The 22,967-nt window shown below is 42.0% G+C and overlaps 1 protein-coding gene across 7 annotated transcripts in view; it reads left to right on the forward strand.

Moving 5' to 3' along the window:
* SEMA3F (semaphorin 3F) overlaps window positions 1-22,967 on the forward strand; it is a 126,540-nt gene that overhangs the window by 67,059 nt on the left and 36,514 nt on the right. For 6 of the 7 annotated variants that reach the window (XM_082214502.1, XM_082214504.1, XM_082214505.1 and 3 more), the window contains exons 3-6: window positions 16,015-16,175; window positions 17,835-17,897; window positions 20,014-20,133; window positions 21,818-21,907. In XM_082214502.1, the coding sequence (XP_082070628.1) occupies window positions 16,015-16,175; window positions 17,835-17,897; window positions 20,014-20,133; window positions 21,818-21,907 (434 nt within the window). The remainder of the gene's footprint in view (window positions 1-16,014; window positions 16,176-17,834; window positions 17,898-20,013; window positions 20,134-21,817; window positions 21,908-22,967) is intronic. The other variant, XM_082214508.1, reaches the window with a different exon arrangement.

Genomic DNA, 22,967 nt, shown 5'->3' on the forward strand with positions numbered 1-22,967 from the left:
GGTTGGTTGGTTCTATGAAGGTTGCATTATGAATCCTTTAAATCATATGTTGGTCCCTAGCTTTTACACATGGTGTTGGCATTTCTGAACAAACAAAAATATTCGCTTCTTGGTTAAAGATCTGGCTTATATCCAAACCATGACAGCAGCCTCTACTCCCATCCCTTTTTGAGCTCTAGTCATTGTGATTAGTAGCCAGAGCCTGACAGGTTCAACTATGCTACCTCTTTAATGTTTTACTGGGATAAGGGAGGCCTATTTAGGGCCATATAGCAATCTTGAACTCAATTCCCATCTCTTGCTGTAATGCAAGCCTGTCTCCGAAGGCAGAGGTTATGTCATGGAAGTGCATCAGTGAACCACATCCTGGTGCCATGCCACTATTGGGGACTGGTGTGCCAAATGAGAGCTACAGGGCCAGTAGCAAATCCAATTTATTCACTGATACAAATGAAATTAGGCAGGCCCAGTGGCAGGGGGCAGGGAGAAGCATGTGAAGAACGCTGGGGCCTCTGCCTCCCTGTGAGGAGGCAGCAGCTGGGGATGAGGCAAAAAAGGCAGAACCTAAACAAGGTTTAATACTGCTTTGGCCTTACTCACCCTTTCCCTATTAACCCCCCTGCTTGCTGTATGGGAGGCCCTCCAAACTGCTGCCCAGCTTCAGTGTTCTGACAGGCAAATTGAGGAAGAAACAGATGTTGGAGCTGCTGCCAGATGCTTCATCCAGATGTTTGTTTGTGTTGAGTGTAGACACAAATACAGACTCACCCCTGTGCTGACATTTGAACATCCACGCTGCTTGAAGGTTGCACATACATTTTCTGCCACACAGAGTCTCAGAAAATGAGAAGATTTGCGTTGACTTGTTCGTGTTTTGTTTAGTGACCATCACATATACTACTTTTCATAGATTTGGTGATGCATGGGCATTCACAACAGACATACAAGCAAACACATAGACAAACACCCATAATTACATGAGGCTATTTCAAAATACTTTAAAACTATATCCCCCCCCCCTTTGGTAGGTCTGAAGGTTAGTCTTTTTCTTTAACTGCTATAGAAAAAGAGCAATGTCAGAAAGGAATTTTTTTTTATAGATTACCTTAACAAACACTGTACACAGTTAAAAACGTTAGCAGGATTAATATAACACTTGTAATGTAATAATTCTGTGGTTTTAAATGGAAATTTGAAAATAAATTTGGATAATATTATAAGATGCAGTATAAAAATAAGCATTATGGAAACTACAGAGGTGGGCGGTGGAGAGACGTCCAAGGATTCAGAGAATCCTGTATATGTATAAAATTGATTGGTTGAAAGGTTAGATACAGACTTCTTCACTGCAATGGTATGACAGAGAAGCACAAGGCTTCTAAAGGTGGTGTTTTGAAAATTGCTTGAAAACTGAAACAACTGAGTACATTTAACTACCCAATAAGGACCGTTATCATTCATGTAATCATATTCCATGCTGGAGTCACAAGGACTGGCTTAAGGCATCGCGTTGCCTGAGGCCAAGGACAAGATACATCCCTCCCATTTCATGTATACAAGCTGACCCTCTGGCAGCTGAATCCTGCACTGTACCTGAGAGCAACAAGCTAGGCATATGACACCCAGAGATCTGTCCCTATCAGCAGTTTGATGCCACTTGCTTACTGCTCCTTGTGGTGTCTGATCACTGTCTATCCAGAGCTTTTCAAACTGTGTGTTGCGACACATTAGTGTGTTGGCTGCAGTATGTAGGTATGTTGCCCTAACGCTCCCCGCACTCCTCCTGTGGCTGGAAAGGGCTCATTTAACCTTCTGTTTGCTCGTAAAACTGCATTACCGTGTCGAGAAATTATGCATGTCCAAAAAGTGTGTCACCAACTTGAAGAGTTTGGAAAGCTCTGGTCTATTCAAACAAATGTTGCGGTTCAGCTACAGTGGTGCCAGTATGCATCATGTGACAAGCAACACATGATAACTCTTGGAGTGCATGCTTATACGTGTCTGCCTCTCCGCTTGCTTGCTTGCTTGCTTAATCAGGGTCCTTTCCCAGTGGTTCTTTCTGTGTCACACTGAGAAAAGGCAGCTAAGCAAGACAGACAAACAGACCAACAACAGACAAACATAATCGGTACTAGCTCATTTGGATGAGAATGGCCAAAGGACTCAGGAGGTTAGCTTGTTGGCAGAGGGGCTGCCTTAATCACTCCCCAGCATCAACCACCTGTGACAGCCATCTCACTGTTCTGTATGGCAGAGCTGGCCTAAACTGTAGTAGATTCCCTAACTGGAATGAAAGCTGCATTGTTCCAGAGGCAGTGTTCTGTCATTTGAGTCCCGTAGAAATGAGATATTCCCTGCAATAGAAATGCTACTTCAAGGAAATATATTTGTATCTCCTGCAACAAATTTAGAATGCCGCATTTATTGTTTTAGAAATGTTTTATTGGAAAAGCCTCTGATCCACAGTCTTGAATTAGAATACACACATGTTGCATGTACTGCCACTTAGAATACTAGTGATCTCATTTATATTCTATGCTGATATAGTTCCAACAAAGACCACTGAAATGACATAACTACTAGTCTTCAAAATGCTGTGCCAGTTTCACCCATGTTGAAATAAATAGGGCTTGTATGGATGGAGCAGCCTGAGGATTGATGTTAACACAGTCTTTGATACAGTGTAGTTCACACACTGCCATATAGAGACCCACTCTCCTTGTTTGATTGTGTACTGTACACCCATGAAAGGCTCTATCAGGAATTCCTTATTCCTCCCCCCATATTTTTAGTCAGTCACATTCTAAGTACTATAATGAGATAACACTGTATCTTAACAGAGGAAGCTGTTTGGATTGGAAAATGTACCTCTGGCAAACATGTTGATTATAAAGGCTGTGGGGCTGCCTACAGGTAGACAGATTTTGACTGAGTGAAGAAGGATGTTGATGGATATTTTTATTCCCGTTAGATCAAAGTACACATTACATTAACCATGTGTGGTTCCTCTTGTAGATGTTTCTTTTCTGCAGTCTACAATGGTAGGCTAGTACCCATGTATGCACACCCACTAACACTTTCCTCTCTGCTAGTTTTCTACCATCGAATTCCTCCCGCCCCTCAGGTTAGCACCACAGGATAAAATATATTTAGGAGACACACACACACACACACACACACACACACACACACAACTGGAGTTTGGAGTAGCAAGCTGCATGTAGTTGTGTGTAGCTTGAGTGTATTGGTCTCAGCTGAATCCCATTCTCAAGAAACTTAGTTGCTATTTTGTAGAAGCCTTCATGGACGAAAAGCACATTCTTGTGATAGGTGATGCGGTAGTGATGAATTATTGATCCTTGCAAAAGTTCTGATGACTGAAACCAGGCTGTCCTTTCCTGGGCCACTTCCAAATGTTGGGAAACTTTTTCCAAATGTTGGGAAAACTTTTTCTTACTCAGTATGTCTTTTAAAGATGTCATTTACTTGGTCCTCCTGCAGCACAAATATCCCCTTCTGTGAGAAGGTGGGAAGGGTATTATGAAGAAGTTCCCTAGGAGTTATATAGATCTCCTGCCTGGTCCACTGCAGTGAACAGAAACAGTGATGCAGGAACAGCCAGCTATATTGCTGTCCTGCCTGCCACTCCGTCTACAGTGGTACCTCGGGTTACATACGCTTTGGGTTCCAAACTCCGCTAACCCAGAAATAGTACCTCAGGTTAAGAACTTTACTTGAACTTTACTTTAGGATGAAAACAGAAATCGCACAGCGGCAGCGGGAGGCCCCATTAGCTAAAGTGGTACCTCAGGTTAAGAACGGTTTCAGGTTAAGAACGGACCTCTGGAACGAATTAAGTTCTTAACCAGAGGTACCACTGTAATATCCTCTGTCAGGAAGGTCTGGAACTGGAGATGGAAAGAATTCTGCACAGCAAAAGTCTCTTAGGGCATATTCTGGAGATTCCTCTCCCCCCCCTTACTTGCTGGAAGCACTTGAATGGCCTTGAAAGGCTTATTATTTCAGCAATAACTGGCATAGCTGAGATTACAGCAACTCAGCAGAGAAATCAAAATAGGCACATTCCACTGGGCTGCCTCCCCACCCCCACAAAAAAATGTCTGCAGAGGGGAGTTAGACTTTCAAAGAAGAGAGTGTCTCAACCCAGTCCAGTATTTTGGAGGCAAAGTCTATGTGGCTGGTGATGGTAGGTGGTCAAATCAACCAGTGTATGCCCTCCACCAGATTGAAGAAGAATACCATGCCAGCTGTTGAGAGCCCTGTTTTTCTCAGAAGAGAATGATTAGGTAGCTTTGAGTATTGCCGACACATGAAATGTGTGCCAGCTGTTAACCCAATTGTGCACCCTGTATCCCCCCCAAGAGGATGTAGCCTGCCTTCATAATATAAAATATTATTGTCATGTTTGTATCTGGTCAGATTTTATTTCTGTATTTATGAAAACATGTATTACTGCCGTTCATCATATTTGGAATGGCGGTTACAAAATAACATTTAAAATCTTTAAAAATAAACTAAGATCTGCACAGATTAAAATGCTTGGATAAACAGAAATGTTTTTTGCTTGGCACTGAAACTATTGAATAGTTGGTGCCAGGCAACCCCCCCCCCAGCACAACCAGGGTGCCATTATTAAGAGAGCCATTTCCTTTGTAGATGAATAATGTACCTCTGAGGGATGGACTACATGAATGATCTTAAAGCCTTACCTTTAAGGAGCTCACAGCAACATATATCTAGGGTTAGACTTTTTTATCATTGAAAGAAGCAGTGATTTGCTCAGGGCCATTTAGTGATCTTCAGTGATATCAGTCCAGGTTGAACAGTCTACCCACTGCCCTACATTAGCTGTCTTAATTCTGATGTCACCCCTAATCATTCAGCAGCCACCCCTAATCCTGTTGAATTTTTGCTTCAGGGGAAAAAAGGAAAGACCTCAGTGAGCCTGGCAGGTGAAAGAGGGATAAGATAGTGCAGGGTGAGTAAGAACAGGAGTAGATGGAGAGTATAACTAGACAGAGTAAAGCCTGTTATATTTCTGGTGACACTGAGGGTGATAATGAAACCCTGGCTTGCACCCAAGGCATCTGTAGCACTCCTGGCTGCCATCTGTGTGCCTCATTTAGTGACTGAATATTCATGACCCTCATTAAACTCTTTCAAATACTTCCCCAGCAGAGGAGCTAAAAATAACTGGGGAAGGGGGAGGGTCGCCCCCTTTATATTCTATAAAGCACCCAGAATCTGGTTAAGATAGGAGCCTCTAGTTATCACAAGCAGCCTTTTCTTACTAGCCTTGGCTCCCAAATGAGTCTGCAAAATGAAAAGTATTACCACCACTCCACAATGTCCGAGTGGCAACATGGTCCTTCTCATCCTGGCTCTCTGTGCTTTCACTCCTTTTTCTGCCTCTTCTTCCTTTCCTGACTGAGCTCCCAAGCATTCAGAGAGGCTGTATTGAGGGCACTTGCCTGTCTCTTAAGAGGCTGTGATTAGAGACTGCTATAGCTTGTTACAGATATGAGGGGAACCATGTGGTCTCTAGGAACTTCCTGCAAGTTTAGGAAAGATGTTCAGACTTGAAATAAAATTTTGCACAAAGTTTAAATTTGGAAAAACTCCTGAAGTTATATTTTTGTTGTTGACTAACCATAATTATTTAAATTTTCATTCAGAATTTGAATTAGATACTCCCTTTAAAAGAAAACCCTGTCAGTTCTGGTTATTTTTTAGGCAATAGTGTTGCCTAGTAAATTTCTTTTCTACCTTGTTTCCCCCATCAATCCTTTACCTCTAACTGCATCCATAACTATCCATAACTATTACTGATAACGTTGTAGAGGGGCTGAAAGCAATTCCCTCCCTCCCCCAAACCCCTGATTTCCCCCAATCAGATTTGAGATGGGAGAAATGCACGTAACAGAATAGAAGATACATACATGTAAGGTAAGAGCTGACAGACGGCAGGAGTGGATTGATAGAGTTGGCTAGCTGCCATCTCAAGCAGTGAAGCAACTAATGTCGCATATCTTATGGGGATTCCTGAGGAATGACATCTGCATTGTTCATTTTTTCAAGAAGACAAATGCAATAGCAGAAGCACTGAGCATGCAGTCTCAGGGCCTCTAAACAAAAAATGTTTCTTTCTGTGATTGCTTCTTCACACGCACTTTTAAACTATTCAGTTGTGCTTTTGCCCAAAACTTTAAAATACTAATTTCAATGCAACTCCGTTCATGTAGATTAATACAAGGCCACTGAAACTTTCTGAGTTGTAGTCCCTTTCCATGATGCAAGATTGGGGTATCTACCTCAGGTATAGGATGGCCACTTGTGTACATCACCAGAAAAGGAGACACAGATTTACATAACAATTGCACATGCTGATTCATATGTATTGGTGCAAATCTAGAAATGACCACTCTAATTTAAATAGAAATGCAATGCATCCCATTATAATGAACTGGAGTCCAACAACATCAGGAGGGACACAGGTTCCCCATTCCTGAAATAAATGTATTCTGAAAGAGTATCCTCTGTAAAGTAGGATATATAACTACCCTACTCAAGTAGAAAATTTTGGATGCTGTTACAGGACAAGAAATTATAAGCTGTAATAACTATAAGTATTGTTATCTTCTTGAAGGTGAAGGAACCACTTAGAATATTATGTTCCAAGCATCAAACTGTATTTAGCTAGACCCAATGAGCTGTTTCTTATAATGTAAGAGAAGGGCACTTAACTCTTAGATATCTTAGCTGTTGGATGGGTACATCACTCTTGAAGAGCATCACACCAAAAAATAACACTCTGGTGTGGTTCACTATACCACCTGATTTTTTCTGTTCTTCCATTCAGTCTCAAAACTAGAAGAAAGCAGTAATGTGGTGAAGTTCATACCCTTTGAGATTGGTGGAGCAGATGTGTTTTTAAGAACTGTGTCTTGTCCCAAAAACTGTTGGTATAATTTATTTGTTTAAATAAGTTATATGCCACCTTTCAATATAAATATCTAACACCAGAAGGTTCAAATTATAGCAGGATGCAACAGCCCTGGGAATTTGTCATCTGTGCACTAGAGGCTCAGAAACAGAGGGATTATATCCCTGTGATGCGCATGTGCACACAAAAACACATACGTGTACCAGCACCACCAACTATGTGTCCATACTTATAAGAGTTCAGATTTGTAGCACTTGTCAGCTATACTGTCAACCTCCTCCTCTAAATTAATAACAGGTTAAACTGTGTGTGGCAATACTCCTTGCAAACCAACTGGATGTGTCATTTTATAATGAATTGTGTCATTCCCCAGCTGCTGTTAGGATCAGGGAGGGTTCCTAGCTTGTTGCCAATGTCATTTGCTGTATCCCCATGTCAAACATGTTGTTAAATTATGTGAGGCACACGCAGCTGGCTCACAGTGCCAGAGAGGCACGAGAGCCTTGCAGGGGTTATGTGTGGAGAGTGTTCTTTTGGATACTTTCCTTCTAAGAGCTCTCCGCAGGAACCTTATACTAGGAGTCTTTATTAAATGGCCTGAAGCCAAGGACAACAGCAGGCAAGGATCCAAGCAGGGGACAGGTAGTAAGGAGGAGAGAGAGGTGTGAGCAGCTTGGGCACATTCCAAGGAGATCACATATTCACCAGCTCCGGAGCCCAGCACTGTTAAAGAGACAGGACAAGTGCACAATTTCCTGCACAGCTTTGCCAAAAAGGGTATGTCTCTGCCTAGATAATACCATTTGGGAATTTTCATCAGTGCTGTTCTGCAAACAACAAGTCTAAGATACTGGAATACGTTAGAAAAGCCGTTTTGTGCCCAATTGGATACAACAGGTGGTACATGTTATGTGCCCCTGTGGTACACCAGGTCAGCTCTGCTTCCCCCTCACTCCTTTTGGCACGAGTGAGTTTCTGTTTGTATTCTTTCTCATGTTTTCTAATCTTGAGCAGTCTAACCCAACTAACCACTGAGTTGCAAGTAAGTTCCTCCCAGTCTCCTGGATCCGATTTGTAGATGCAGTACTTGGACTCTCAGCTCAATTATTGTCAAAAGCTTTATTCCAAAGTTCACTACACAGTCTAAACATAGATCAAGTTATAGGTGCACAGGTCTCGAAGATACATAACTAGTTGCAAGCTGAGATGTTGTCTCAACACTTGACACACTCTTGGCTCTCCTTTTGAAGAGCAGGGTGGGCACAATCATTTGGATGGGTGGGCAAACAAATGGGTACTACTGCAAGTCAGCTGGGTCTGCTTACAGTGGCCCAGCCAACAGTGAACCCTTAGATGATGTTGTCAGGGTTGGTGCAGCTGTTTCACTGACCAACCTAGGATCAGATACCTCATAGAATCATAGAATCATACTTTCCCGCTGGAGCAGTACCTATTTGTCTACTTGCACTTTCTGGTGTGCTTTCGAACTGGTAGGTTGGGAGGAGCTGGGAATGAGCAACAGGAGCTCACCCCGTTGTGGGGATTCGAACCTGCCGACCTTCTGATCAGCAAGCCAAAGAGGCTCAGTGGTTTAGACCACAGTGCCATCCGTGTCAGATGGCTCTAGGGTCGTGCTTTCTCTTGACAAACCACTGAGCTCCTACCAAGCATCAAAGCATTCTCAGCATCAGGCTCCACACACTATTCCCAATCCTCCTTCTCTTGAACCAACCTTGCCAAAAAGTCTCCATGAGGCTCATGATAATCAAGGCTTTTACCAGCCATGTCTCTAGTCCCAGGGAAAACACAGCAATGCCCTGTCATGAACCCAGAGCTCTTCATAGTTTGTTCACTGACTATATAGACAGACCTCTCCCAGTCCGAATGAACATATCAGTGTCCCATTTCCCTGTTTACAGTATGAAAATCAGGCATCCTTGTAATGCTGCAAAGGTAAATCATGAATCAGGCCACATGAACTTCAGAGAAGGTTCTGGGACATTTGCAAGATACTACTCTGATAATCAAATCTTACCCTTCTGATGTCTTTGGGGATTTGAAAACACAAATATGGACGTAACATTGAGAGAGTCTCAGGTGCAGGGAGAGTAAGAGCATTCCTTAGATACACCTGAAAACCTGAGCTTGTTTATACTAGTCTAAGTTTCCAGCAACCTCCAGCTATGGTGGATAGATGCAAGGGAAAGAGAAATTATAAACTGCTTAGCATGGAATTGTGTCTCCAGCTAGTGGCTGGTTGCAGTGAAGGTATGAAATTTTGTCCTGTGAAGATGGTTTCCCTCTTTTGGCGATTTTGTTGGTCAATGTGCAACAAAGAAGAGGTGGCATTGATACAATAATGGTTAGAACTGATGGGATAATTGGTACTCTTTGCAGTGTATATCTCATGCCTTTAAAAAGTTTGCAGTTCAGTCAAGCAGCAAAAACGATATCATACAGCTCCAGAGGTGATGGTGACACCAGGAAGAAGCAAACTAGTTAAGCCAACAAATGCTGAAGTTTATCTGGTGAATGAACCTGTTCACAGAATTCAAGGCCGTTTTGGAAACAATGCATTGCTGAAAGCCACAGGGCTAATCCGGCTTTTTGTTCCCCCTTCCATAGCCAACCTCTGGTCCATGACCAAATCTTAGTTCCCTCTCATGGCAACTAAGCTTCTTTTCACAGCCTCTTATGAGGGATTCTGTCAAAGGTTTTTTGAAAGTGCAAATAAAATGGTGCCCCATAATTCCCCTTTAGCCGCTGCTGCTTTGTGGACTCATTAATAATGTATGAGGCCAACTTCATCTCCGTGTTTCCAAACACAAGCATCCTGCCCCGATTCACCTCCCCATCCCCTCAAAGCTAAGTGAATTGTTTTCTTCAGCAGATGAGACTTTATGAATTGTTTGGCCTTATGCATGCATGAGGTAGCAATGAAGGGGACTTCAACCAATACGTGCCATAATCTTGTCTGTAGATTTGTTAAATATTTATTTTATTTAGTTCATTTGAATTTAGTTCAGCTATGTACCTGCAGCATGTGTTGCTGATAGAGACACATTCCAGAATTTCTACAAAGACAGCCAAGCACATCCTTAAATACACAATGAGTTAATCTGCCGTTGCTTATGAAGAATTAACCTTCTTTGTCACTTAGCCGTTCTAACAAATTAAAATATTACTGTGGGTAGTAGCCAATGAGAGTCCTACTCAGAGTAGAACCTTTGAAATTAATGGAAATGACTAATTTTAAACTATTGATTTCAGTGGGTCTTCTCTGAGTATACTGTACCTTGGGTTAAGAACTTAATTCGTTCCGGAGGTCCGTTCTTAACCTGAAACTGTTCTTAACCTGAGACACCACTTCAGCTAATGGGGCCTCCTGCTGCTGCCGTGCCGCCAGAGTACGATTTCTGTTCTCATCCTGAAGTAAAGTTCTTAACCCGAGGTACTATTTCTGGGTTAGCGGAGTCTGTAACCTGAAGCGTATGTAACCCAAGGTACCACTGTAGTTGGATACAACCCTGTGATTCTGCAGGGCAGATTCTGGAACATACACATTTTTAGGGACATGCACCAAACAGTTGCAGCCAGTTTTGAATACCTGCCTTGTATTAAATAGACACAATACAGTAATTTAAATTGTGATGGTTAATTGTTAGTATATTCTTCTCCCTGCACAGAGCAGCTGCATAACTATTCCCTTAGTAGCTGCCTAACTTCCTCACAAAGTCCTTTTTTGTTACAACTGGAGCCAGACCTCTTCTTAAGCAGCTTTGCCAGCTTCTCTGGAATCACCCAGCACAGAAGGTATCACTTTTGATTAGTTCTACAGATTGGCTAAGAGCCACACACCTCTGCTTTTCTTTTGAGGCCAGAGGTAGGGAGAATGCAAGTTCCTTCTGTCAGGACACTTGAGAATGGAGCTAAACACACACACATGTATGTTTATGTTCACAAAGACCCATTTGGAGGGGTGACTATTTGGAGTGAAGAAGCAGCAGGTGGGAAAAAGTTAAGCATCTCCTCAAAAATCACCTTAGAAACAACAGCTGTCGGGCACTTATTATACGCATATAAGTGTAATATGTAGTTCTGTCCTCAGTCACACTCTTTGGCGATCCAAAGCAGACTCCCTTACCAGGGCCAGCCTGCATATCTGGAGGTTTGTGTCAAGTCTGCTGTCAGTTTCCCCCTCTTGGTGTTTTATATACTTTGTACCTTATTTCCCCTGTCATTTGTAATGGGGTTCTTCTGGTCTGTCTTCTAAGCCCAGATAGTCTTCAACTTTTAAAATGAAATTTTCTGGTGCATTGACAGGACATAGGAATAGAGCTCCTGGCCTGGGGTACAGATGAGTAGTTTTGGGGAGGTTTGGGTTGAAGGCCAGTAATGTCTGGTGGGACCCTGCAGGTTTTCAATGCATCCAGGGCATGGGTTAAAAAGGTGCTGTTTACTTAGATGAGGTAATAACTTAAATGTTAGGTAATAACAATAATAGTTATATCCCCCCCGCCCCCCACTTTTCTGGCTTTTCTCCTGCCACCTGAAGATACTTTATAGAGCAATTTCCAGAGAAATAGCTATGTTAGTCTATTATAGAAGAAAGAACGCAAACTCTTGTACCACCCACCTTAAAGTCCAACAAATTTATAATGACAAAAGTTTGCATGGACTCAAGATGCCTCTCCCAAAGGAGCCATTCAACTTGGCATCCCTTCTCTCTTTCCTCTCACTATGGGAAGTATTTGCATGAATCCAGAGCAAGGAATTTCAAGTAGTGGCATCAGATTTTGGAACTTCTGACCAAAGGACATATTTGTAAGCACAAATTTTGTATCTTTCTGCAGATTGGTGGAAAATATACTCTCTGGGAAGGATTTTTTATCTCCTGTCTACTTTGGTGACACGTTACTTAAATAATGACAACTTTTCTGATTGGTTTATTACAGCTGTTTTTTGTTGTCTGTTAGCCATCCTCCCTGTTTATTCCATTGTGGTTTATTTCACTATATATAGCAGGTCTGGAGAGCCAAGTGTCTCTCTCCAGGCCTCTTTATCTGCCCTTCATGACTCACTCTGGCCCAGGCCCCTCTCTCCACACTCTTCCTTGGGTGCTTTTGCCTGGTTGACCTGCATTTGTGAACTGTGACAATGCCTCTTCCTTGCTTGGATGGAGGATGGAGGGTTTCTTTTGGTAGTGGCTGAATTTTACTGTAGAAACCTAGATCTTCAATATATCCCAAAATAAATCTTATTGGAGATACTGGTAATATACACGAATAAATCCTTCCAATAAACAGATTGTTTTTGTTGTCCAAATCTGTTTTGTACAGAACAGGTCATAGTAACCATGTGCATGAAATCTCATAGTGATGAAACATACAAAGTGCACCTTTGAGACTGGAATTTTCCAGTGTGGTGTAGTGGTTAAGAGCGGTAGTCTCGTAATCTGGGGAACCGGGTTCGCATCTCTGCTCCTCCACATGCAGCAGCTGCATGACCTTGGGCCAGTCACACTTCTTTGAAGTCTCTCAGCCCCACTCACCTCACAGAGTGTTTGTTGTGGGGGAGGAAGGGAAAGGAGATTGTTAGCCGCTTTGAGACTCCTGAAGGGGAGTGAAAGGCGGGATATCAAATCCAAACTCTTCTTCTTCTTCTTCCCCTGCAGTCCTACACTTCCTTCTTTGTCCTCTGATCTTTTTACTCTTATAGTGTCTTTTCAGCTCCTTCTCTTTATGTCACTGGCTGATCTGTTCGGATGCTACAGGATAGCTTTGTAGGCTAAAGAGTCATGGCCTGTTGGCAGCCACTACTTAGCTGCTCTGATGTCAGAGAGGGGCCTGGCATCTGCAGCCTAAGCAGCTGAGCTGTTTTGGGGATTAACAGGATTAGGGAATTTCCCTAATAAACTATTGTTAAATTAAATCATGTAATGATTGCCAGGAAACACTGTGGGTTTCAAAGTAATCCTTGTTGCTGTAGATGAGTAAGCAATTTCAAAAACCAAGCAGAAGACTCTTTCTGCTGATGTACATGATGATGATAATACTAATAGCTGGTCTAGAATTTGTTTTAAAATCCTTTTATCCTTTGAGTTCCAACTTTCTGTAGTGGTGAGCAAGGAAGGCAACAACTTGAAGATGATGATGATAACGATAATGTATTCCCTTATCCTCAAAGAGGAAGGGGAAACAGAGGTCTGAGTAAGCAACAGTTCAAGCCCTTGTTATATTTAATATGAAAAGATCCCCTACAAGTATATATTCCCTGCCTGTGAAGTTCACAGTGGCAGGAAATGACTCCAGCCCTACTGCATGCCCTCCTCCCAGTGAAAATGCTAGGATGGTGGACATGTGTTCTATATTAGAGCCTGTTGTGGTCCAAGTCCAGTTTTAAGGTAAAAAATTAGTAACCTTGAAGTTCTCCAGCCACATTTATGTCTCTGCATAGCCTACTGCATAGCCTACTGCATAGCCTCAGAGCCAGTATGGTGTAGTGGTTAAGAGCGGTAGTCACGTAATCTGGGAAACCGGGTTCATGTCTCCGCTCCTCCACATGCAGCTGCTGGGTGACCTTGGGCCAGGCACACTTCTGTGAAGTCTCTCAGCCCCACTCACCTCACAGAGTGTTTGTTGTGGGGGAGGAAGGGAAAGGAGAATGTTAGCCGCTTTGAGACTCCTGAAAGGGAGTGAAAGGCGGGATATCAAATCCAAACTCTTCTTCTTCTACTGAGCAAGCACAAAGATCACATGGTCACCGTCTGTTTAAATTAGAGTGGTTGTTTGTAAAATTGGATAGATAAATTAGCATACACATTTCCCCCTGCAAATCTGTGTCCTTTCTGCCCTCTTTTTAGATAAAGCATTTCCTCTTTTTTGGCAACATGCAAATAGCCACTCTAGTGGCATCACTCCTGCACAAGCAAAAGGGCATGTGGTCTAGTGTGTAATGTGTTGGACCTGGGTCTAAGGATTTGGTGGAACCTAGGCCTTGCAATGTCATTGACGCATCAGTGGCTTAGAAAAATTGTTACCATGAATAATGTATTTAATTCATCATTATTATTATTATTAGTAGTAGTAGTAGTAGTAGTAGTAAATTTATGCAATATCAAAGAAAACAGGAAAATTATAATGACCCGTTGTACAGGGTGAGTCCTTTAAAAGAGGCCCCGTGGATACAGAATACATATGTTCCACGGGGCCTCTTTTAAAAGACTCACCCTGTATGCATATGCGAGATAAAAAATTCAAGTCACTTTGCATGTGAAGCTGCTCCCACTTCTCTTCTTTGCTGGGAGGGAGGCCAACTTTCTGGATTATTTATTTCAGGAAAGGGCCTTTTCAGATGGAATTAATTTGTTTATCCCCATACTGTGTTGATCAGTCTGCCCTTACACCCATCAGTTGGAACTCAGTGCAGTTATACTGTAACAATTGTTGTTAATGATCAATCTGCTTGCATCTGAACTTTGGCTTTGGTTGAAAGAGAACCTCCCCCCAAAGGCATGGTGGAATGTCAGCTGAAAGTGAAGGTGTGAGATCAGTGCCATATGCAGGTCAGGAGCCACCTGGCTAATTCTTGGACACTGCAGATTTAAGATATAGGTGCAGTATTACTCAAGAGTACTTATTTGTGAATATCTTGTGGGTTCTGTGCATGGACAGAGATACTACTTTCTTTTTTAATTTAAAAAACCTATTAGTTTCAAAACAAATGTTTTGTAAATACATTAACAGAAAAACAAACATGGGTTTGTGGATCAGGACTAGCCCTTGGGACCAGTTGACAATGCTTAGACAGGCTAGTACTGCAGCCTGGATGGCACCCTTGAATGCAGAACAAAAGAGTGAGAAGAGCACTAGAGCACGAATAATGGAAACCCCATCCTGCCTTCTTACCTGTAAACTCACTTGCTATGAAACGAAATTCCCCTTTCACAGTTTATGAGCAAAATTGGTCAAGGGTGGCCTGTATTGGCTGGAACAAAACGTCTAATACATTGCCTAAGATTGGGCAAAAACTTGTGCACTGTGTGACTCAAATTGATAAATTCAGACTAGGCCTTTTCCTAAACCCTTCTACTTTTCAATCTAGTCATCAGGTGAGAAACATTCAGTGAGCAAAACCGTGGGGAAAGTGGACTCAAGATTGAAGTCTTGTATGTTAGTCATTGCCATTTGTTAACCTGTCCAGGGGGGCGGGAGGGGGGGATATCACACAGTTTCCTTTCTACCTGCCAGGGATCTTTTTCAGTTCTTTTGGCACCTGAAATCAGTGCTTTTTTCTGGGGAGTACGCAGGGGTACGCATACCCCTAAACATTTTGTGAATCTAAGTTTGGCCTTATTGAGGATCAGTCTTTCAGTATGAGTAGGGAAATGAGAGTACCCCTAAACATTTTTTTAAGAAAAAAGCACTGCCTGAAATAATTAGTGCCCCATGACAGAGTGATGTGTACACAACAGTTCACACATGAGAATGTCAGACTCTGAGAGTACAAATGGCTAACATTGAAGAGCTGGGCTCCTGGAGTTGCAGTTCACAGCTTTGTAGAATCTTACTTTGGTCCAGAGCTTCTGTAATTAAGTACATACATATTTCCTGCTTGATGGGTTCTTGTTATGCATTGTGGTTGCAGCTTGCAGATTACATTCAGACCTTTGCTAATTCTTTGGCACAACCAGTGTTAGGCTGATGTACTACAGGCCTCAGAAATGGATCCTGTATTCCAATATGAGTGCACCTAAACTCATTGGTTTTCAATGGGTTCAGCCACATCTAAATGCATAGGATTAAGCTGATGTAGTCTGATGAACCAAACTGTATTAAGAAATAGGATAGTTGCCAGGTGTGTAATTTATTGACATGGATTGCATGCAAGTATTTAATTGCATCTAAGAGATAAATGTGCTCCAGTGTTTGGGGAACCTGATGGTTAGTTCAAAATCATGCTTGTTACTTATAGAGATGTATATGTTGCACCAGGAAACACAGGATGAGCCATTTAATATAACTCTTGCCTGGTGTTTTTCCTCCCACCAGAGCTCAAAGCCACCAGCACTGCCCATTTCTTCAATTTCCTGCTCAACTCAACCGATTATCGTATTCTACTGAAAGATGAAGATCACGACCGCATGTATGTGGGGAGCAAAGACTACATCCTATCCCTGGATCTTCATGATATCAACCGGGAGCCCCTGATTGTAAGGGTATTTCTCATTTTGTACCAGGAGCAGACAAGGAACATCTGGAAGGCTTTGTGGGGTGGAGGGCTGCAAAATGACCAACTATTTCCATGTGATGAGTATGGATTAGTAGAGTGGGTTCAGGGGCACATTTCTAGTTTTGAGAGAATGCTATGGATACCAGTCATAAAATGGCTGCTGCCAGGGGGAGTGGCTTGACACAACATTTGGAATACTGGGAATATTCCTATATATCAAAACATCAACTGATTGGTTGACCTGGGAGACCAGGGTTCAAATCACCACTCAGTCAGGAAGTCCACTGGGCGATTTTGGGCCAGACACTCAGACTAACCCTGCCTCACAGGATTTCTGTGAGGATATAATGATGAAGGGTAGAACTATGTATGCCACCTTGAGCTGCCTAGGGAATATTATTGTGAAAATGAAAATAAATACACCCTTCAGAGCAAGAAAAACAACAAGACAAGTCTCAAGGCAAGTGGGGAAAGTATCTCCTTTGCCACCGCCTCCCCCACTCTAAATCAAATTCAAGGAACAGCAGGAAGGCAGTCAGTGAAGCAAGTGGGGATGGCATCCCAGTTGTCTCTTCTCTGCCTACCCCCCACAATGCCCTCCAGAGCTAGAAACAGGGAAAACAGACCCATCACTGATTCTCATGGAAGACGTTAAATGCTCTTGCTATTTATTTTTAGGGCTGATCCAGGTGATTAGTCAGTGTGTACCCTGACTATATTTTGGTCTCACAAAATATATAAAAGTTCTTACAGAACTGTTAGTTTTGCAGAATAAATATTCTTCATTAGACATTTTAGTTGCTTGCTACCCAAAGGCCTCCAAGCAACATATAACACCACGCTATGCAACACTATTTATGCAAGGCACAGCGGAAAGGCAAAAGTGTGATATACAGAATCCACATGTAATTGTTGGGTGGAAGTAGCCATGCTGCAGTGGGATAGCCTTGCTGAGGAGAATCATGGCCACTTCTGTTTTCATCTGATGGGAGAAATACAGTTCAGTCCTGGAGAGGGGAAAGCACACAACACTCTTCAAATAACTTCTCTTATCAACAAATTAATAAAATGCAGAGACATCGTCAGCATGAGCATTGGCTTGCAGGGCTACATGAACATACCTGAGAGTGAGTGCTTAATTTCTAAAGAGCATTTTTAAATAAAGTTTTATTTATAAAAAGATTAAAATTAATCTTCTTAAAAGTAACAAGATGATGAAGGTGCAAAAGGAGTCACTATCACTGCTGTTGCTACAAAGCAACAATCCACTAGGTGTCTGTGACACTTCCATGCAGCATCTTGTAAAAAATTGATGCATTTTTGTCACATCAAAGGGTGGTTGAATTAGTTTCTCACAAATATTGTGGGAAATGTGATACTCCCTTCACCCAAAGTGTTACCTTTAGAAAACACAAATGAACCTGACAAATGAACGCTTGATGCCATACAAATTGATAATTTTGAAAGGTCCTTAGTGACCAGTGCTTTAAATTAAAATCCACCTTCCCAGAAAACTTGATGGTTTGGGATTAGATTTAGAAGTGTGATAGATACATCCACCCCTTTTGAATATTTCTCTTAGCATGATTCTGCGGAGAATTATAATTATATGGCTGAAGGTTTTGTATTGTTTTGGCAGATCCACTGGCCTGCGTCTCAACAAAGGATAGAAGAGTGCATTCTTTCAGGGAAGAACAGTAATGTAAGTACTTCTTGTATGGTCTTCAGTTTTATAGAGGATGTGGGAAAAGAGTGGAGGTGAAGGAATGCTAGTAACGTGGTAGGATGATGAAAGCTGTCCTTCTGAAGCTTCCTTCCTCCCAAGATCTTTAAGACTGAAAGCCACCAAGCAGTGGCAATTTGTATTGCTCACACCACCTCAGGGATATGCAATATAAGCAAATGATGATGCCCTATTGCCTATGACTGCCCTCCTCACTTCCTGTTTATTCCTGAATCACAAAAACCCTGGTTCCTTGTGCTGCACATTCATGTACACAAGCTAAAGCCATGGTCATAATTCCTTGAGTACCTGTACAACAGTTTCCAGCATTTGAGCAGAAACATTTACGTCTGTGTGGGTGTTTCAGAAACCCTAAAATACAACACAAATTTCATTATGTGATGAAGTGACAGTGCTCTGTTTGTAGTTGGAAAAGCTAAAATAGCAAAGACGGAATTAAATAGAAAGATTTTGAAGAAAATGACATCACCATTGTAAAACTTTGCTAGTTTCTGGAAGCTAAAGTGCAGTGCAGTTGGTGATGAAGTCATCTTTTGGTCACAGGGTTCTGCTTAGCACTGGAATTGAGTGCAGCTGTAAACTTGCACTTCCCAACCTCTGTTACAAGAGGATATAATCATAGCCAAGTTAGCCAACTCTTGTGTCTTGTGCAATCTTTCTAAAGGCAAGGGCTGCTAACACTTCTAGGGGGTTATGGAATGTTGATGTATGGCACATGAAAGTGAAGATGCCTTGTCAGCAGTACTTTAAAGGAACTGGGGGTTTTGCCCAACCCCAGTTAAGTCTATCAGCAGTAACGTGTACTAAATTTCAGTAGGAGGAAGCAAGAGGTCAAAGGGTTACCAAGCTGTTTCCTACAAGGCACAGTCAGCCTTTGGCCAGCTGACCTTGAACTCTGTCCTCTTGGGATTTCTCTGCTGCTACTGTTTGGGGCTCAGTCTTAGAGCAGCTAAGCTGGCTTAGTAAAGGAAACTGTTTGCTTGCATTTTCCCATCCTACTGAACTCTGTTATCATGGCCCCAGCCCAGTACTGTTTTGATTTGCCTAACTAGAGGTTTGAGGCAAAGAGGAAACGTGAGATGTGAGAAGTAAACTGGACTCTACAGTCAGACACACTGCATGGAGCTCCATGCCTAGTCTAGAATCCAGTCAGTAAATGAACTCAGGCCTTGACAATACAGGCCTGCATACATTATGGGAATTGCTCTTCTTGCCCTCTGGGCCTCACTGCTATCATTTACCTATTAGATTTTCAGTCCACCCTTCTGTAGCCAATCAGTTCTTAGTACCTCTTAATGAGTGGGAATCTAAAGGGAATCTAAATCTAAAGGGAATCTAATATATTTTCTTTCCTGGCATAGATAAGTCCAGAGATTCCCCTTCTGCTTAGTTGGTTATGCTTTGGTTATTCAGGGCACTATTTTCTGGCTTTTGAAAACAAGCAGGAATGGGTTGGGAGTCCAGGATTTGCCACCCTGACACCAAGATATATTATTGCAATCTTACAGTTATTCTTTTCTCAGTTTTCAGAAAAATTGGCTGTGAGTTGGGAGTTCTGAGCGGCACCGTTTATAATCTGCTTCAGCTACAGATGTTGCAGTGTAAGATGTGAGCAAGGAATGTTTGCTCCGGAAGGGGGTTTAGTTCAAAACTCTTCCAACAGGAACATGACTTAAAAGGAGTGCAGGAAAATTGTCTCTGAAGTGCATCCAAAACTCATTGCTGGAAAAGGTGTTGGAGGGGTGGATCCAAAAGGTTTATTTGTGGATTTTCAAAGTGCGCCAGACCTAGCTTGCCTCAATTTTAACTGGAAGCAAATGTTGTTGAAGAGGACCATTTGATACACAGACCATTCAATGTGGTCTGATTTTGTGACTTACTGGGTGTTCAGGGAGCTTTCATTTAATGCTGAAGCAATTACCTGATTGCTTCAAAATATGTGTAAATCACTGCTTAGGCCATGCTGAACAGAGGATGGAATTGCTCCATTTACCATAGACTGACTAATCTCCTTAAAGTAGATACAATTTCATAGGAGGCTGGGACTAACTTGCCATCTCTCTTTGTTTTCCAGGGCGAGTGTGGGAATTTCATCCGCCTTATCCAGCCCTGGAATCGAACCCACTTGTATGTTTGTGGCACTGGAGCATACAATCCTGTCTGCACCTTTGTCAATCGAGGCCGTAAAGCACAGGTGAGGTACTGAAGGAGCATATGGCTGGGACTGCAGCCAGAACAGTGCTGGAGAAGCATATGAGCTTGCTCTTAGACCATGCTAGGAAAGCAGCCTCTGGCAACATTCAACAAGCAATAAGGGATTGAGATTCAAGTCTTGGGTAATGAGATGTGGAATCTTCTCAACTGTCTTATGTTTGTATGTTTGTTCAGCCCATTCATATCCCACTTCTCATCAAAGGGAGGCAAAGGCTGCATACATGAATCTCCACCCACCCCCCACACCTTTACGTGGCTCTCATTTATCATCCCAACAATTCTGAAAGGTAAGTTAGGCTCTTAGGGATTCACCTAACCATCCCCGTCAACAGAAGTCCTGCACAAGGAATTCCACTTTGCACAACAGGGCTTCACACACACACACACACTCTTATTCTGACAAGGAGATGGAGCTCCAGGTTTTGAAAAAGGTAATGGGGACAGTGAAAATATCAAAATAAAACATATAGACATAGTGTTTCCCTAATAATAATAATAATAATAATAATAATAATAATAATAGGGTAGGAAGAGATGAGGTGTTGGGATCATATATAAATTAATTTGTAACTAGGTCACAAGAAGCATACTGTGTTATTACTTAAATGTATTGTTTTAAACGTCTGATATTATCAGTAATTTTAATATATATATTATGGAAACCACTTAGAGGTTTTGATGATTAAGCATAAAGCCTAATCCTAGTAATCCCCCACTGTGCAGAATGAGACTTTCTCCTAAGTATGGGAGTAAATGTATAGAATTGTCGCCTTAATTTGTGATGACCATTATGTCATGCAAGACCCTCCATGTCACATAAAATTTGTAAGACTTTAACGGGTTCTCTAACTTGGAAATATGCCATATTTTACTGAACCATTTCCAAATTTATGGAATCTTATCTGATTTTTATTTACTGGTAACCAGATTTTTGGCTGTCATTAACATGTTCCCAGTTAGCTAATAATTGCCCTTGTTTACGGAAACTTTCAATACAGACAAGTAAAATAACCTCTGGTTTTAATGGAATTGTTTATCATAGTCATTTCCGCCCAGTATGCCTTGGGGGACGCACACAAAATATGTGTGAAATTAGCCTTATTGTTACAACACCTCTAACATCGTGTGTTCCTTATATTATATTTGCTTAAACTGTCTAGTGTTAGCATCAAATCTTTAAAATAATACAAGGAGAATCTGCTTGCATAGGTGTGAATATATTTTCCACATCTATTTTATTTTCTGACAACAACTTAAAAATAGGAAAACCAATTGAAAACCACTTTTGTAAATGCTCTTCTTACAGTATCTTGTTTAGCAGGAGTAGCTAAACCTCGTTTCAGGGTCTTCTCTAGCCCCCAAACTGATTTCTGCCTTCCCACCCCCAACCCCATCCCACTAATTTTAGCAGCAGAGGCAATATGTTTTTGGGAGCGAATGCATAGTTGTACATAAAGTCAAACCCAACAAGCAGATACACATTCAGTCTAAATACAGGTCATAAATATTTGACGAGGGGATTTTGATCTCCATAGAAGTATGTGTGTATATTTGAGAGAGACAAAAGACTTCTGCATGCTGCATTCTCTGGCCATACCCTGCCATTCCTGCTTCTTTGGCAGGTCACCCTGCCAGCGCTAACTCTCTGCTCCTCCTCTCCTCAGGCTTTTGAGCTGAACCAGTCCATCCAGCAGGGAGGACGGGGAAGTAGAGCAGTTGACTCCTCCCTCCACCCGTCTCCAGTGGAACGCAAGGTGGGAATCGCGCTCTGCCATGCTCTTCCCCAAGGACACAACTGGCTCCTTTCTTAGCATGCCTGAGCCTGGGCACTCTAACTTTCATTTTCAACTGGCATGTACCTAACAACTAACTAATAAGGGAAGGGGGCCAGGCCTATGGGAATAGGACTGGCCCTTAAATTCACCCCCCTTCCCATCTAGCAATGAGCGCGCTTCCTGTACCGCCTCTCCTTGCGTCTCCTCACTTGAACTAACTCCTTCTTCCCCCAGGCTCGCACAAGGTTTGTGCCAGGAAAGAACACTCTCAGGATGCTTGACCTTACTACATATAGTATAGAACCATGTCCTTGACTGTTTGACATTGAGACAAATGGGCTTGCTGTTTCAAGCAAAGGTTTGCTTGATATGAGGTGGCATGAATAACTAGATTGGGGTAATCAAGGTTGTGATGACTGTGGGAGCAGGGGGTGGGGTGGGCCTATTGTATATGCTTAGTTGTTGTGAGGCGTGTGGACTTCATTAATGATTACATACAGTTTTTGTAAGTATGTTTGCTGAGAAATCATGTAAAAAAAGAAAATGATGAGAAAATGTGTTTTACTTGTGTATCGGATGTAATGTATGCTTCTTCTACTGATTATTGCAAGTCATAGACAATGCAAGAAGCCATCCCATTAATTTCCTTTCCAGTTTTCTCATTGTTGTCATTTAATTGATAAGGATGACCGTTAGTTGGGAGGAGATTATGAGATTTCCATTAGTCTCTATTAGTAGAAACTTTGTGGGCATGGTCCTACAATTGGCTAAAGACTTTGGTGTGGGAATAAACTATTTCAGTTGCTCAGCTTGTATGGTTTCCCACTAAGAAACATTATCAAAGCAGCATGGAATCCAGCCATATGGCAATTCCTACATTGCTCTGTGAACATAGGAATTGGTCCTAATTAACAGAACCCTTTTTATGTCAGATAGTATTAAGGATGGTATGTTTCCCCATTTATAGGGTAGTGCTGAATAATTTGATTGATTGAGAGGTTGAGCTCCTAATGTGGATTTGTATGGGACTAAAGCCTCC

The sequence above is a fragment of the Podarcis vaucheri genome (genome assembly GCF_965113315.1).
Source record: "Podarcis vaucheri genome assembly, chromosome: 2".
NCBI lineage: Eukaryota > Metazoa > Chordata > Lepidosauria > Squamata > Lacertidae > Podarcis > Podarcis vaucheri.